This window comes from Austrofundulus limnaeus, unplaced genomic scaffold (genome assembly GCF_001266775.1).
Source record: "Austrofundulus limnaeus strain Quisiro unplaced genomic scaffold, Austrofundulus_limnaeus-1.0 Scaffold28, whole genome shotgun sequence".
Classification (NCBI taxonomy): Eukaryota; Metazoa; Chordata; class Actinopteri; order Cyprinodontiformes; family Rivulidae; genus Austrofundulus; species Austrofundulus limnaeus.
Window position 1 is genome coordinate 694,672 of NW_013952430.1, and position 12,398 is coordinate 707,069.

Genomic DNA, 12,398 nt, shown 5'->3' on the forward strand with positions numbered 1-12,398 from the left:
GGGCAACATTTTTGTCCACTTGTGTGTATGTGTGTAGGAGACCAGGTGGAAGGAAAGCAAGGCCAGAAACATTAAAGATGGATTCATGTTATTCCACTGTGGTCTAGATGAGAAGAAATATGGAGTAAGGGAAATCGTGAGGGAAAAGAGTGTGATTAGTGTTGTGTAAATGAAAAGCATGTCAGACAAGCTCAAAAGTTTGTATCTGGAATGGACAATGCTGAATGTTGTCAGCACTGGCTGGTTGTCAGTTTGAGGAGAAAGAGGGATCATAAAGTGTGTTGGATGAAGCTCCAGCTGTAGATTTCTGCGCCTTCTGTGGCAGTGCCCATGCAAGTAACTCCTTCCCCCACAATAAATCCTCAGCATACTGACTAAGAAGACATCATTAAGGTGAACACTCTCACATACGCTCTAAAAAACCACCCTGACAGAGACTTTGTGGACTTTCTTATCAGGTTCACACATGGTTTTTACCTAGGCTCTCTCAATTCTACCTATCACTGTCACAACCTCCAACCAATAGCATCATTACATTCACAATTTTTTCCCTCTCTCTGAGGGAAAAAAAAACTATTGGCCCATGCACCTCAATAGTTATTGGACATAACTCTTGACGCTTCCTTTTTCCAAGTATTCTTGCCTTTAGAAACAATCCATCAGATCACTCTGCTCCTTTCAAACTTTACTGACAAATGTTCCAAACGACAGTTGTTAACACTTCTCGGACACACGAACTATGCTATTTGAATCATTCTTCGAAGCCTTCATTTCTGATCTCTTGTTGAAAGCAGTCAGCATTCCTTTTCTTCCTTTTCCTCAATGACTCATGCAAATAGAAATGCATCTCTGGCATCACTTTCTTTCCTCATGGAGCGGCATATCCTTTTTTACGATGACCTTTCTCACCCTGATTACAAAGACGCAGCTCCCTCAATAGCTTCGGTGGCTACTATAGGCAAGTGGTTTGCATCCAAGGTTCCCCCAGAGTTCAGGTTTCTCCGGAGTATTACACCCTCATTTTCTCTTCACAAACCTTACCCCATCATCACTGCAGCAATATTTTGGGATCCACTCCTCATCCACTCACATAACATTGCAGTTGTAGAAATTATTAATAAATGCCAATCTCGCTCAGAAGAAATCATCCAGTTGACCTACTCTAGTCTCTGCTCACAACCACTTCCTGCTTCATGCAGCACATGTTTCAGAAACCCATAACAGCATATCTGATGCTCCTTTTTACTTGGTCTTCCAGTAATTCAAACTCTTCGCTCCAGAGTCAGAAACTCATCCAACTCCAGTCCCTCCATTTTCATTGACAATCTTCAACTCCGTCATAATCTGATGGATTTACAACAAACTCATTCTAAGTGCGCTTGGGAAATGAAACGAAAGTCATTTTCCTGACGACTGCACCTCCACGCTGAGTCTTCACCTCCCAAGCCTTCTGGCATTCTCCCCAGGTGACCATCCTCATTTCTAGTTCAACCATCCCCTCACCCCCCTTCCTGCAATCAAACTTTAATCTGGCATGGTCCTTGCTAGTGAAACCTCATACAGCACAACATATAACTCGCTTCCTACACGATTAAACAACCTCAGTCCAATGTAAACTGTCACATGTAGATGTAACCACACATTAATGACTACACACTTGTGAGGCACATAAAATGCATCCAAATTTTCTAAGGAGCACTTTCATTCTCACTGAGAAGAAAACAGTGTTGGATCAGCGTATTAATTCAGAACATGCCATGTGGGATGACTCCTAAGGTGGATATGGTGCAGAAGGACGGATACAATGGCAGCTGTGGCACTGTTGCATCCATATGATACCCAGTTCTGTCAGATTTCTCTTAAACACTTCATGATGTGCAGGGACTCGTTCCTTTTACATTACTTTTAATCAGTCTCTAAGTTTTCCTAATCTCACATTCCAATAAACTCCACATTTTTCTGCAATACATCATTTTTGATTGTGCAAAGGAAAATCAGACATTGCTGTGCCCTCTTAAGTCCCAGGTGACCAGAGGGCGGAATAAGGTTGTGCAGGAAAGTATTCAAAAGAGGTAACTAAGAAAAAGATACTCAGAAAAACAGAAAAAGTAGACCCAAGTGCTGCAAAACTATGAAAAAGACAGGTAAGAAAGGGGAAAAAACATATAGTGAGCTTTAAGTGGGGCTGGACACTAAAAAAAGGGAAAGGCCTTGTACTGATTGGCTATGCAGAGAGATCAAGCTGGAAAGGATGTGCTCCAAGTTAAAGTGATTAAATATAGAGATGGAAATGTACTACCAAGTGAAAAGAGTGTGTTGAGGGTGGGTGTAGTTTGAAGTGTTGATGAATGGAGGAAATGTCAGAGGGAGATGAACAGGTGGAGGAAAGTTGAGAATTCAGGAAGTGGAGGATCAGTGGAGGAAGAGAGGGCAGCTTTACGGAGAACAAAAAGCAGAAAGACAGTTGGTCCAGTTGGCAGACCTGTTGAGGTATAAAGATGTCTAAAAGAGGACAGTGGACCTTTAAAGCAGATTGTTAAACACAGTTCTAGAGCATGAGATGACGCACAGAGTGTGTCTTGACCACGTGACGTACTGTACCACTGTTGGCAAGACAGCCAACAATATAAGGACAGATAATGTAAAAACTGTAAAAACTATTAATGATAATATTAATGAAAATATTAACATATTAGAGCGTCTATAAGCTATCTAATATACAGTATATAAAGCTGTGGGAGTTATGGGTTCAGAAGAAAAACAGGAAAATTGTTCCATTTCACAAACATATTTGATCTCCTTTACCTCATTGTGGATGTGATCTGACCAGAACAGGAGCTAATAATGTAACAGTTTATATTAGTGTATAAAGTCAGTGTTAGTTATTGAACTGGTAACAGATGTTAGCTTCTGTAACTATAGAGTAAAGCACTCTGCTGAATCATGCTATAAATTAGCACAAACTATTAGTTATTACAAGCTTGGTGTGCCTCTGATTTATGTAATATTTATAGCGTAAAATAATAATATTATATATTTGACTATTTTTAGGTTTCCATTATATCAGTAGAGATGAGTTCAATACTTAAAAGTAACTAAGTATCTACATAACAGGAAAATAACAAATATACTTTATTACTAGTTTAAGTCATGATTATTCACCCATATAAATAAGTTATTGAATAACTTCAGATTCAGTTGAAATCACCAGTACTTTTATATTTTTTCTTATATCGTATCTAGCTGTTTTACATGATTGTTGAATGAAGTGATCATAATAATTATTATATTCAAGTGTAAAAATATTAGAAAATTTGTTTGTTATGAAGTTATATCCAGCTGGGCTTACTGTTCATCTAATAGTTGCAGTGAGCTGTGAGCCGACGCCCTGTTCAGTCGCCATTTCTGCTCCTCCATGTTGTAACAGATGCTAACAGTGGAAGGTTAGGCACAGCTCACTCTAGCGGTATTTAACTCTATGGGCCTGAGAAATTGAAAATACATGTTTTGGTACTAATTTAAAAGAAAAAGGTGGATGTGCAGAAATGTAACCTACAGAGGATTAAGGCTCAAGAAGTGAAAAATCATCATATTTATATACATCTGTGCATTCATGAAAGTTATTTAGTTTAGTTATTTAACCTTTTACACACTTAATACAATTTATTTTCTGTCTTAGATTATGAGGCGTAACATAAAGGTTTCATAAAAAATACAGAATCTCTCTATATTTTTTGTCTTTGTGTCTTTTCTTATCTGACCACACTGAGACGTATTTGTTTTGTGCAAACAGGCAGATGTGGTTCTGCATTATGATCACTGAGCGACCCTCTTCGTGCAGATAAAGCCATAATGAATTACTGTTGCAAACTTTTCCGCTGCCAGCAGAAAGCTGCAGACGGAGGCATGAAAACCAGCATGAGTTAAAGCAGTCGGCTCTGAGCAGAATAATTTACCATCTGCTGAAAAACCAACGTTTTCTTCTGGCTCCCAGCAAATATCCTGACACTGAAGTGTTCGTGATAAAAACCGGTGCGGATCATACAAATACTGCTAACTGCATCTGAATCTACACACTTCCTCTGTATCGGCTTAAACCAATATCGGCTGCTGTAGTTATTTTTTTTCTCTTTATTATGATGTTAAACTGATGAAATTGATGCCAAGCAGTTCTTCATACAGACATCTGCTCGACATGTTAAAGCAAAGATCAGCTCAAAGGATTTATGAAGAATTTGTCCATATGCTGTATAAACATTCTGGTCCTGACGGGGAAGGTGAAGCTAATGATTCAGCTCCTGGAAATCTAACCCCACTGCTTTTTAAAAAGTACAAATCTTAGATGGAAAGATCATACATACTGTTTTTATTTTAATTATTAGAAACCCAAACACTTTAAGTTAGGTCTTAGAATAAATCCACCTCTGGATGTTCAGTGTCCCCACTCACCTGCTCATATTTTAGCTGTCAAACAAGAGATGATCATTCAGACATTTTTAATTAACTGTAAACCTTTCTTCACGGCTCTAAGACCTTGGAACATTTTTGACCGTGCATTTAGAGAATGCTAAAAGTGAACAGAAGAAGAAAAAATCTAGTGTGAACTTCTGTTCTGTGTAGATTCAGAAGTCATCTGTCAGCTTCCTGATAATGTGTGAGACTGTACTGAGCTGGAGAAGATTCAGGACATCGTCTGCAGTCAAACAACAGCAGTCGTCCTTCTGTTTGTCTCCTTTTTTACTCTAAACCGCAAACAGCTGATGTCTGAGGCAGTGAGGAAGACAACGGGAAAAGAGGAAGGAGTTTAGCATCATGTGAACAAGATGCTGGTGCTCAGGAGCCAAACAGCAGAAAACTGAAGAGCAACAAAAGGAGAAGATAGAGCTGCTGCTGCTGCTGCTGCTGCTGCTGCTGCTGCTGCTGCTGCTGCTGCTGNTGCTGCTGCTGCTGCTGCTGCTGCTGCTGCTGCTGCTGCTGCTGCTGCTGCTGCTGCTGCTGCTGCTGCTGCTGCTGCTGCTGCTGCTGCTGGGATGGAAGTGAAGCGGGACACCAAGAAATGTTTCATTTATCCAGTTCCTGTCATTGTGAAGATAAACTTAGCTCACATCTGGTTATTCATTAGAAAAATACTATCTGTGACAGTGTGATATAAATAACTGGTCTTTTCCAGACTTTCTTCTCTGCTGTGCCAGAGGCTCAGACTGTTTCTGTGAAGTTTTTCCTTTCTGCTTCTAGTCTGCAGACAGAGGAAGAGTTTCTGTCACTGGTTACAGTGGGAGGTCTCCCAGGTGGAGGGAGTACTGTTTTCACTCATCGCTCACAAACCTTTAACCTTTCCTGCAGCTCTAGGGTGTCAAAATAGTTTACACTGAGGGCCACATGAGCATTATGTTGGACCTCAAAAGGCCAGTTATATTTAACTTCAACGTTTTGTGTTTAACTTCAACTAAAAACACAAACATCCTGTTCTTCATCTCATTGCTACTGCAGAGCTCCACTAACAAACAAACTGAGCTCTATGTGGTATTTCCTGCATTGAAACAGAGTTTCAACACATCTTCTTATAAACACTGAGTAGTACTATGTGTACGACTGGCTAATTGTAAAATAAATAATAAATAAATACTATTAAAAATAAAAGTGAGTTTTACTCACTGTTGAGTGGAGGTGAGAAGCTGCCATCTTGAATTTTGAACTCTCCCACTTTCCCACAGGGAATTTCCTCTGAGGGGCGTTCCAGTTTAAATTTATGACTTGAAAGTGGGAAATAGTCAATGAAAATGCAGCTAAACGAAGATTTTACATGGTGAATTTTTCCAGCTGTCCACTACTTTTGAACCCCGTGCAGCTCCACCTAGTGGTGGGATGCCTTCATTTTGCAGATAAAATAATCAACATGCATTCTGGGAGATATTGTAGTTTATTGTCAATGCAGGCTTTAAAGCAGCTTACTCGTATTTTAAGGCATAAATGCATCTTTGAAGCTCTCACTGGTCCCATAGCATGCCGTGCCAGGCCACATTTGGCCCGCGAGCCACAAGTTTGACACACAAACACTATACCTCCTCGACCATCATAGATTTTTGCTCACATTGGGCCTCATGCAAGAACCGTTCGTACGCACAGATTTGTTCTTAAGTTGTGCATACGAGTGATTTAGGAGAATTTGTGGCATTCACCAATGTTTTCGTATTCTAAGATTTTTTTTCTGATACGAACAAAAGTCACGAGTGGTCCAGACCTGTCGTATATTTTACGAGCAGTCAGTCTGCTGTTATCCAGACGGGTTTTCCTCCCTAATAAATTTATATTTCYTTAGRTTGAAGATATTTTGAGTTGAAAATAAATCACACTCCATAATTATGTTGACAATAYGRTATTCTGCTTGAATTAGAGTTATAATTTTAAATGTGGTAATTTAGACTAACAATATAAATTGTCCGTCCGGCCGGCTTATCCGGGACTGGGTGCGGGGGCTGCAGCAGAAAGACCCCGCGCTCTCCCCAGCGACACCTTCCAGCTCGTCCTGGGGGACTCCGAGACATTCCCAGGCCAGAGGGGGTACACAATCCCTCCAGCGAGTCCTGGGTTTTCTCCAAAGTGCCCGACTTATTTTGAAAACATTTTAAAATGCTTATTTCAGAACCGCAACTGAGACCACTTGAGACCGCGCAGATGGACTTCAATCTCTGAACTCGTAAAGTTCTTCTTTTTAGTTTTCGCTGTCATTTTTCATGAATGGACACTTCCTTGTATCTGAGGCAGGAAACATAGCCTTATATGGTGTTTTTGGGGTGGTAATTATGCTAATCTCCTCTCGCGTGCACGAGCAGCTGGATAGAACAGGTGGAATTCACGCAGCTCATTTACACACTTTTCCTGAAGATAGAAGTGTTTGTTGAATCTGACGTGACATGTTCGTACGAACCCTTTGTACGAACAAAAGTAAGAAAAATTTAGGATAAAAATACGAACATGTTCTTGCATGAGGCCCAATAATTCAAGTCTTAAACAAGTAAATCAAAAATGTGCTGTAATCCTGTGAATCCTGTTAATAGAGGATGTTTCTTGTGTGATAACCCCCCACTCCCACACCCACTACCCCTACCCGAAGGGTTACGTCACACTCAGCTGTTCTTTGCATAAGTTTTTTTCGGATAAAATTGTTCGCCCTGAGCTGTGAGTCCTCACCACATGAGGTGTTATCGTTACAGTCTGTAATTCAGCGCTGTTTTCTGCTGCAGTTCTGTTGCTCTTTGATCAGAAACACTGGGAGTGACTGAGAGATGAGGCCTTAACAGCAAGGAAACACAAAACCACACGTGTTCACATGCAGAAGCAAAAATATGAATTTGTTAAACAGTCAGAACAAGAACTGTCCTCGCTTTCTGTCTCTCTATCTCTCTCACTCACACACACACCCTCTATCTTCCTATTTCCTGTATTTTATCTTCTTCTCTGTCTCGTTTCATTTGGTTCTGCCTCTGGCAGCAGATTCATTGGCTGTGAGAAGCGAAGAGCAGCTCTGTGCTCCGTTTGCTCTTATATTCAGTTGCGTACAGAGACTGTTTCACATGAAATTAAAGCTGGCCAAACAGACTGAGATCAAAACCAAATCATGTCAGAATCTCCATCAGTGTATCTGACCTTGTCAGTCCCAGTCAGTGTCTTGATCGGCCTCTGTCAAAGTTGTCAGAGTCTCCATCCGAGCCCCCTTTAGAGACTTGATTGGAGTCTCCACGTGAGAGTCCCTGGAGGTTTTAGTGTTGGAGGGTTTTGAAGGTTGGGTCTCACCCTGAAAAACAGGAAGATAAACAGTAAACAGGTCTGAAAGAATTGTGGTTTGCCTCACAACCTAAGAGTGTTGAAGGAAAGGAGAGGATCTTTCTCACAGTGTTTCTAAAGATCAGGGTTATTCAGGTCAACGTCCAGGCTATCCACCTCTATGTCAGAACTAATTCAGTTTTGTTGCTCTTTTTTTGTTTTCCACAGATGCGCAGCACTCGAAGGGTTTCTGTTTGGCCCGTGGGATTTGTGGGCGGCCGAGCGTACGAGCGCCCCCTTGTGTCCGGGGGTAAAGTCGTGGGCTGGTACACTGGCTGGAGACCGGACCGACCGTTTGCCACAGACATGGCAGGTAGGAAACAGAACTACCCAGGCTGGACAAAAGTCTAAATAACGATCGTGATGATGATGCACCCCATGCACCCAACATTTTTGAAATGTTTCGTGTTTTACAGCCCTTCACAGCCCAGAAAGTTCACTTTTAAAGGTTTTTAATAATCTCGTTTTTAGACCTGACAGCTGCCTTTACTCAGTTGATCACTGTTTTATGACTAGTTTAGTCTCCAGGTTTAAGTAGTGGGATCCAAGGCTCACTAGACTGGTTCAGGTCTTACCTGTCTGACAGGAGTTTCTCTGTAATCCTTGGAGAATCTGTTTCTTCTTCAGTCACCTTCACACGTGGAATTCCTCAAAGATCCATTCTTGAACACATTTTATTTTTCATCTATGCTCCAATTAGGCTCCATCTTTTAAAAAATAAACATAATTTCTATGCAGACGACACTCAGATCTATAAGGAGCAATCATTCTTTTTCACTGAAACAACTGATCGACTGCCTCACTGAAGTAAAAGCTTGGATGACTTCAAACTTCCTAAATTTCAATGAGAATAAACTGAAGCTTTTAGTGGTGACCTAACTCTAACTGATACCAGTACCAGTATCGGGATATTGGTACTGATACTTTATTGACTGTGTTACAGTTTACATTTCAACTGAAACATTTGTCAGTTCCCTGTTAAATCACGTTATATATTTGATTTGATCCAGTCAGAGGGGCTGTGGATCCATAAGGAAGGAGAGACGCCTTGTTCTAAATAAAATAAAAGTGTTTTTTAAGTCACTGTGTAATAATTAGGTTCTAACTCAGGAAGTAATAGCATCGGTATTTGGTACTGGCGAGTACTCAAACTAAAGTACTCGTACTCGCTTTGAGAAAAACTGGCACCAGGACACCTCCAGAAATCAGTGTTGTATAAATTACTACAAAGTGATACTTGAGTAAAAGTACAAGTACCTTACCAAAAAATTACTTTGGTAAAAGTTAAAGTCTCCTTTAGGAATATTACTTGAGTAAAAGTATTAAAGTATCTGATAATTTTTGCACTGAAGTATTAAAAGTCAAATTATTGATTTAAAATGGACAGTTAGGTTTTCTGTAATGACACTTATTAGGAGGTGACACCCCCCCCCCAAAATAAAATGCAGAAATGACAATAATGTATTAAAATAATGAATTGATGTTAAGTTTAGGATGTACTAGTCTAGCTGTTTCAGTTTATATACATATATCAAAGGCTGCCCAAACGTTTTCTCCAAAATGAAAATCTATCTGAGGGCTGTGGGTCAAATGCAATAATATAATTCATGAAATACAAATACTTCTTAAGTACAGTCCTTTTATTTTAATGATTAGGTCCTGCTGGAGTGTGAAATGATTTGTTTGTGTACAAACTACTACAGTATCAGAGTTTTATATATTTATACTTCTCATTCAACCACAATTAAATTCACTCTATCTGGGAGGCACAAATCTAGTATTTATTTTTTTACAACAACAAGCTGGAATGAAAACAAGCAAAAATGAAATAAAAGTAACAACTTTCTACTTCTTGCCTATTTTAAAAATGTAAGGAGTAGAATTAAAAAGTATAGGCTGAAAAAGAATTGCTCAAGTAAAGTACAGATACACAAAAATTCTACTTATGTACAGTAGTTGTACTTAGTTACTTTCCAACTCTGCCAGAAGTTATTATTTTTGGTCCCAGTGGAAATCGCAGCAGTTCTCCCACAGGTCTTGTTGTACTGAAATCGTTTGTATAATCGCACGTAAAGCCCTGAGGGTGATTTTTCATTTTAATTTTAGACTCGAGAAACTGATTAGCTCTGTAGTAAAGAGTTTATTTTAATTTGAAGCTTTATGTCGGAAGTGTAAATTGTTTTTATCCTTTAATGGCTTTAAATGAGCGATTCATGCTTTTATTACCTTCCATCTGGATCATTTTGACTGTATGTTGGTGCTATTTAGGCCAGACAGTCATGCCTGCATTCAGAACACTGCAGCTTGTTTTTTAATTGAGCTGCTTCCCCTTATTGGCTCCCTGTTTGTTTAAAAAGTGATTTTTTTTTTTAAGTTTTATTGTTGTATAAGACCCAGAATGGACAGGCTCGTGTATACCTGCCTGGCCTCCTACAGGATTGTGTGCCTCACAGATCACTTTGATCTAATGATTGTTTGTCTTTAGTTTTCCAGAGGTACAGGCAGGTCCACAGAGGTGATTGAACATTTATATAATCTTTAAGAAAGATAGAAAGGCAACATTGTTCTTGATGTCACTCTCTTCTTTAGGCTCTCTTCAGATTCAGGATGAGATGGAGAAAAATAATATGTTCTTCGAGTTGCATTGATTTATGAAAATATCTTATTGATCATTTCACATTTTATATTAGTAGTTATTATTTACGGCTATTTGCTCCGATCAGGACCACAAACAAGCAGAAAATCCCTTTACTCGGGCCGTTTTCTGGCACCAAACTGCTTTTTGTGTCGAGCTCCTGGTTCTTTGCAGATGAATTTAGCATGAAATGAGATCTGATCTTTACGCTTCAGTTTTCTGATGTTAATTTCCATTCTAACCGGCTTTGCACAAATGAGAGCAGAGATTTAACAGATTTGTCTTTTTTGTAGAAGAGCCTGATAATTAAAAATAGCAATACATACAGTGTACAAAACACAGTTTAAAGCAGATGTGTACATACGTGTATAAAAAGACAGAACCAGAGATTAAATATAAATAAACCTTTTTTTTAAATCAGTTAGGATTACCAAAATTATGTTTACTTGTTAGATGCCCAAATAAAGAGATAATTATAACAAAGGTTTTATTAAGATTTGGTAGTATTGTTTTTTAGCTGTATGACTTGGGTCAAACTGTTTGGGTTTTGTTTCACAAGCTTCTCACAATAGTTTGCTGTAAATTGGTCTCATTTCTCCTGACAGAACTGAACTGAGTCAGGTTTATAAGCTGCCTTCTTCACACACTCTTTCACCTCTGCCACACGTCGGCTATGGGTTTGAGATCAGGACGTTGTGGGGGTCAGTTTACCACCATGCTTATACCATTAAAGCCCAAGCTTTCACTTCCTGGCTGATGTCTGGAAATGTTGCTTCAGTATTTCCACACCTTCTTTCCTCATGATGCCATCTGTTTAGTGGCATTCAGCAGTCCCTCCTGCAGCAACCCCCCACAACATGATGCTGCCTCCGCCGTACTTCATAGTTGAGATGGTGTTCTCAGGTTTGCAAGCTTTTCGTTTTCTCTTCCAAATGTAACGATGGTCATTATAGCTTCGACAGACCACAGGACATGGCTCCAAAGATTGAGGTTTGGTGTAAATCTGCATTTTCAGATTGACTACTTGGTACTTTTTCATGTTGCTTTGAGAGTAATGGCGTCATCCTCAGTGGTCTCTCAGCCCAGGACTTGTTTTCACTGTGGATAATCTCAGCAGCATCTACACAAGGTTTTTTTTTAATTTATTTTTTGCTTTTGGAGTTGATACATGTAATCTTTTTTTCCCACCAAACCATTCACGTCAGAAACAGAGAGCCATCTCTTTCCTGAGTGATGATAGTGGGACGTTCCCATGCTGTTTATATTTGTGTATAATGTTTTGAACAGATGAACGTGGCACCTTGAGGAATCTGGAAATTGTACCAAAGGATGAACCAGAGATGTGGAGGTCAACCATTCTCTGATATCTTGGCTGATTTTTTTGGTGTCCCCATGATGTCACAAAGATGTAGTGAGTTTGTGGTGCACCTTGGGGCGGCAGTGGTTAGGGGAGTTGACCTACGAGAAAGTTGGCAGTTCGATTCCGCCGCTATTCAGTCACGTCGTCGAGGTTAGGTTTACTTACTTCACTACTTTAGAAGTGAACACACACAAATCCTGGTGCATCCCTGGGATTAAATCTAATTAATCTGTTTTAGAAGGAGGAAACCTCTGTTTGTCTCTCTTCCACCACAGCTAAGATCTGATCCCTCCATCCTCCCCTAAACCGTTTAATCTCACATTCACACATGCACACACACGCCTACTGTAATTATTAGTCTTTATCTTGTGCTTCTTGTTATAATTACACTGTCAAATGCTGTGCAGCTGAATACAGTTTTTTTATTCTGCAGAGAAAATGATGGAAGAACAGCCTAAACTTTAATCACTCCTCAATAATTATTCATGGGATTTCCAATAGTGAGGTGTGTGTGTGTGTGTGTGTGTGTGTGTGTGTGTGTGTGTGTGTGTGTGTGTGTGTGTGTGTGTGTGTGTGTGT

The 12,398-nt window shown here is 39.7% G+C and overlaps 1 protein-coding gene across 1 annotated transcript in view; it reads left to right on the plus strand.

Moving 5' to 3' along the window:
• b3gat2 (beta-1,3-glucuronyltransferase 2 (glucuronosyltransferase S)) overlaps positions 1–12,398 on the plus strand; it is a 53,061-nt gene that overhangs the window by 17,512 nt on the left and 23,151 nt on the right. The window contains exon 2 of the mRNA XM_014005033.1: positions 7,993–8,137. Coding sequence (XP_013860487.1) covers positions 7,993–8,137 — 145 coding nt within the window. The remainder of the gene's footprint in view (positions 1–7,992; positions 8,138–12,398) is intronic.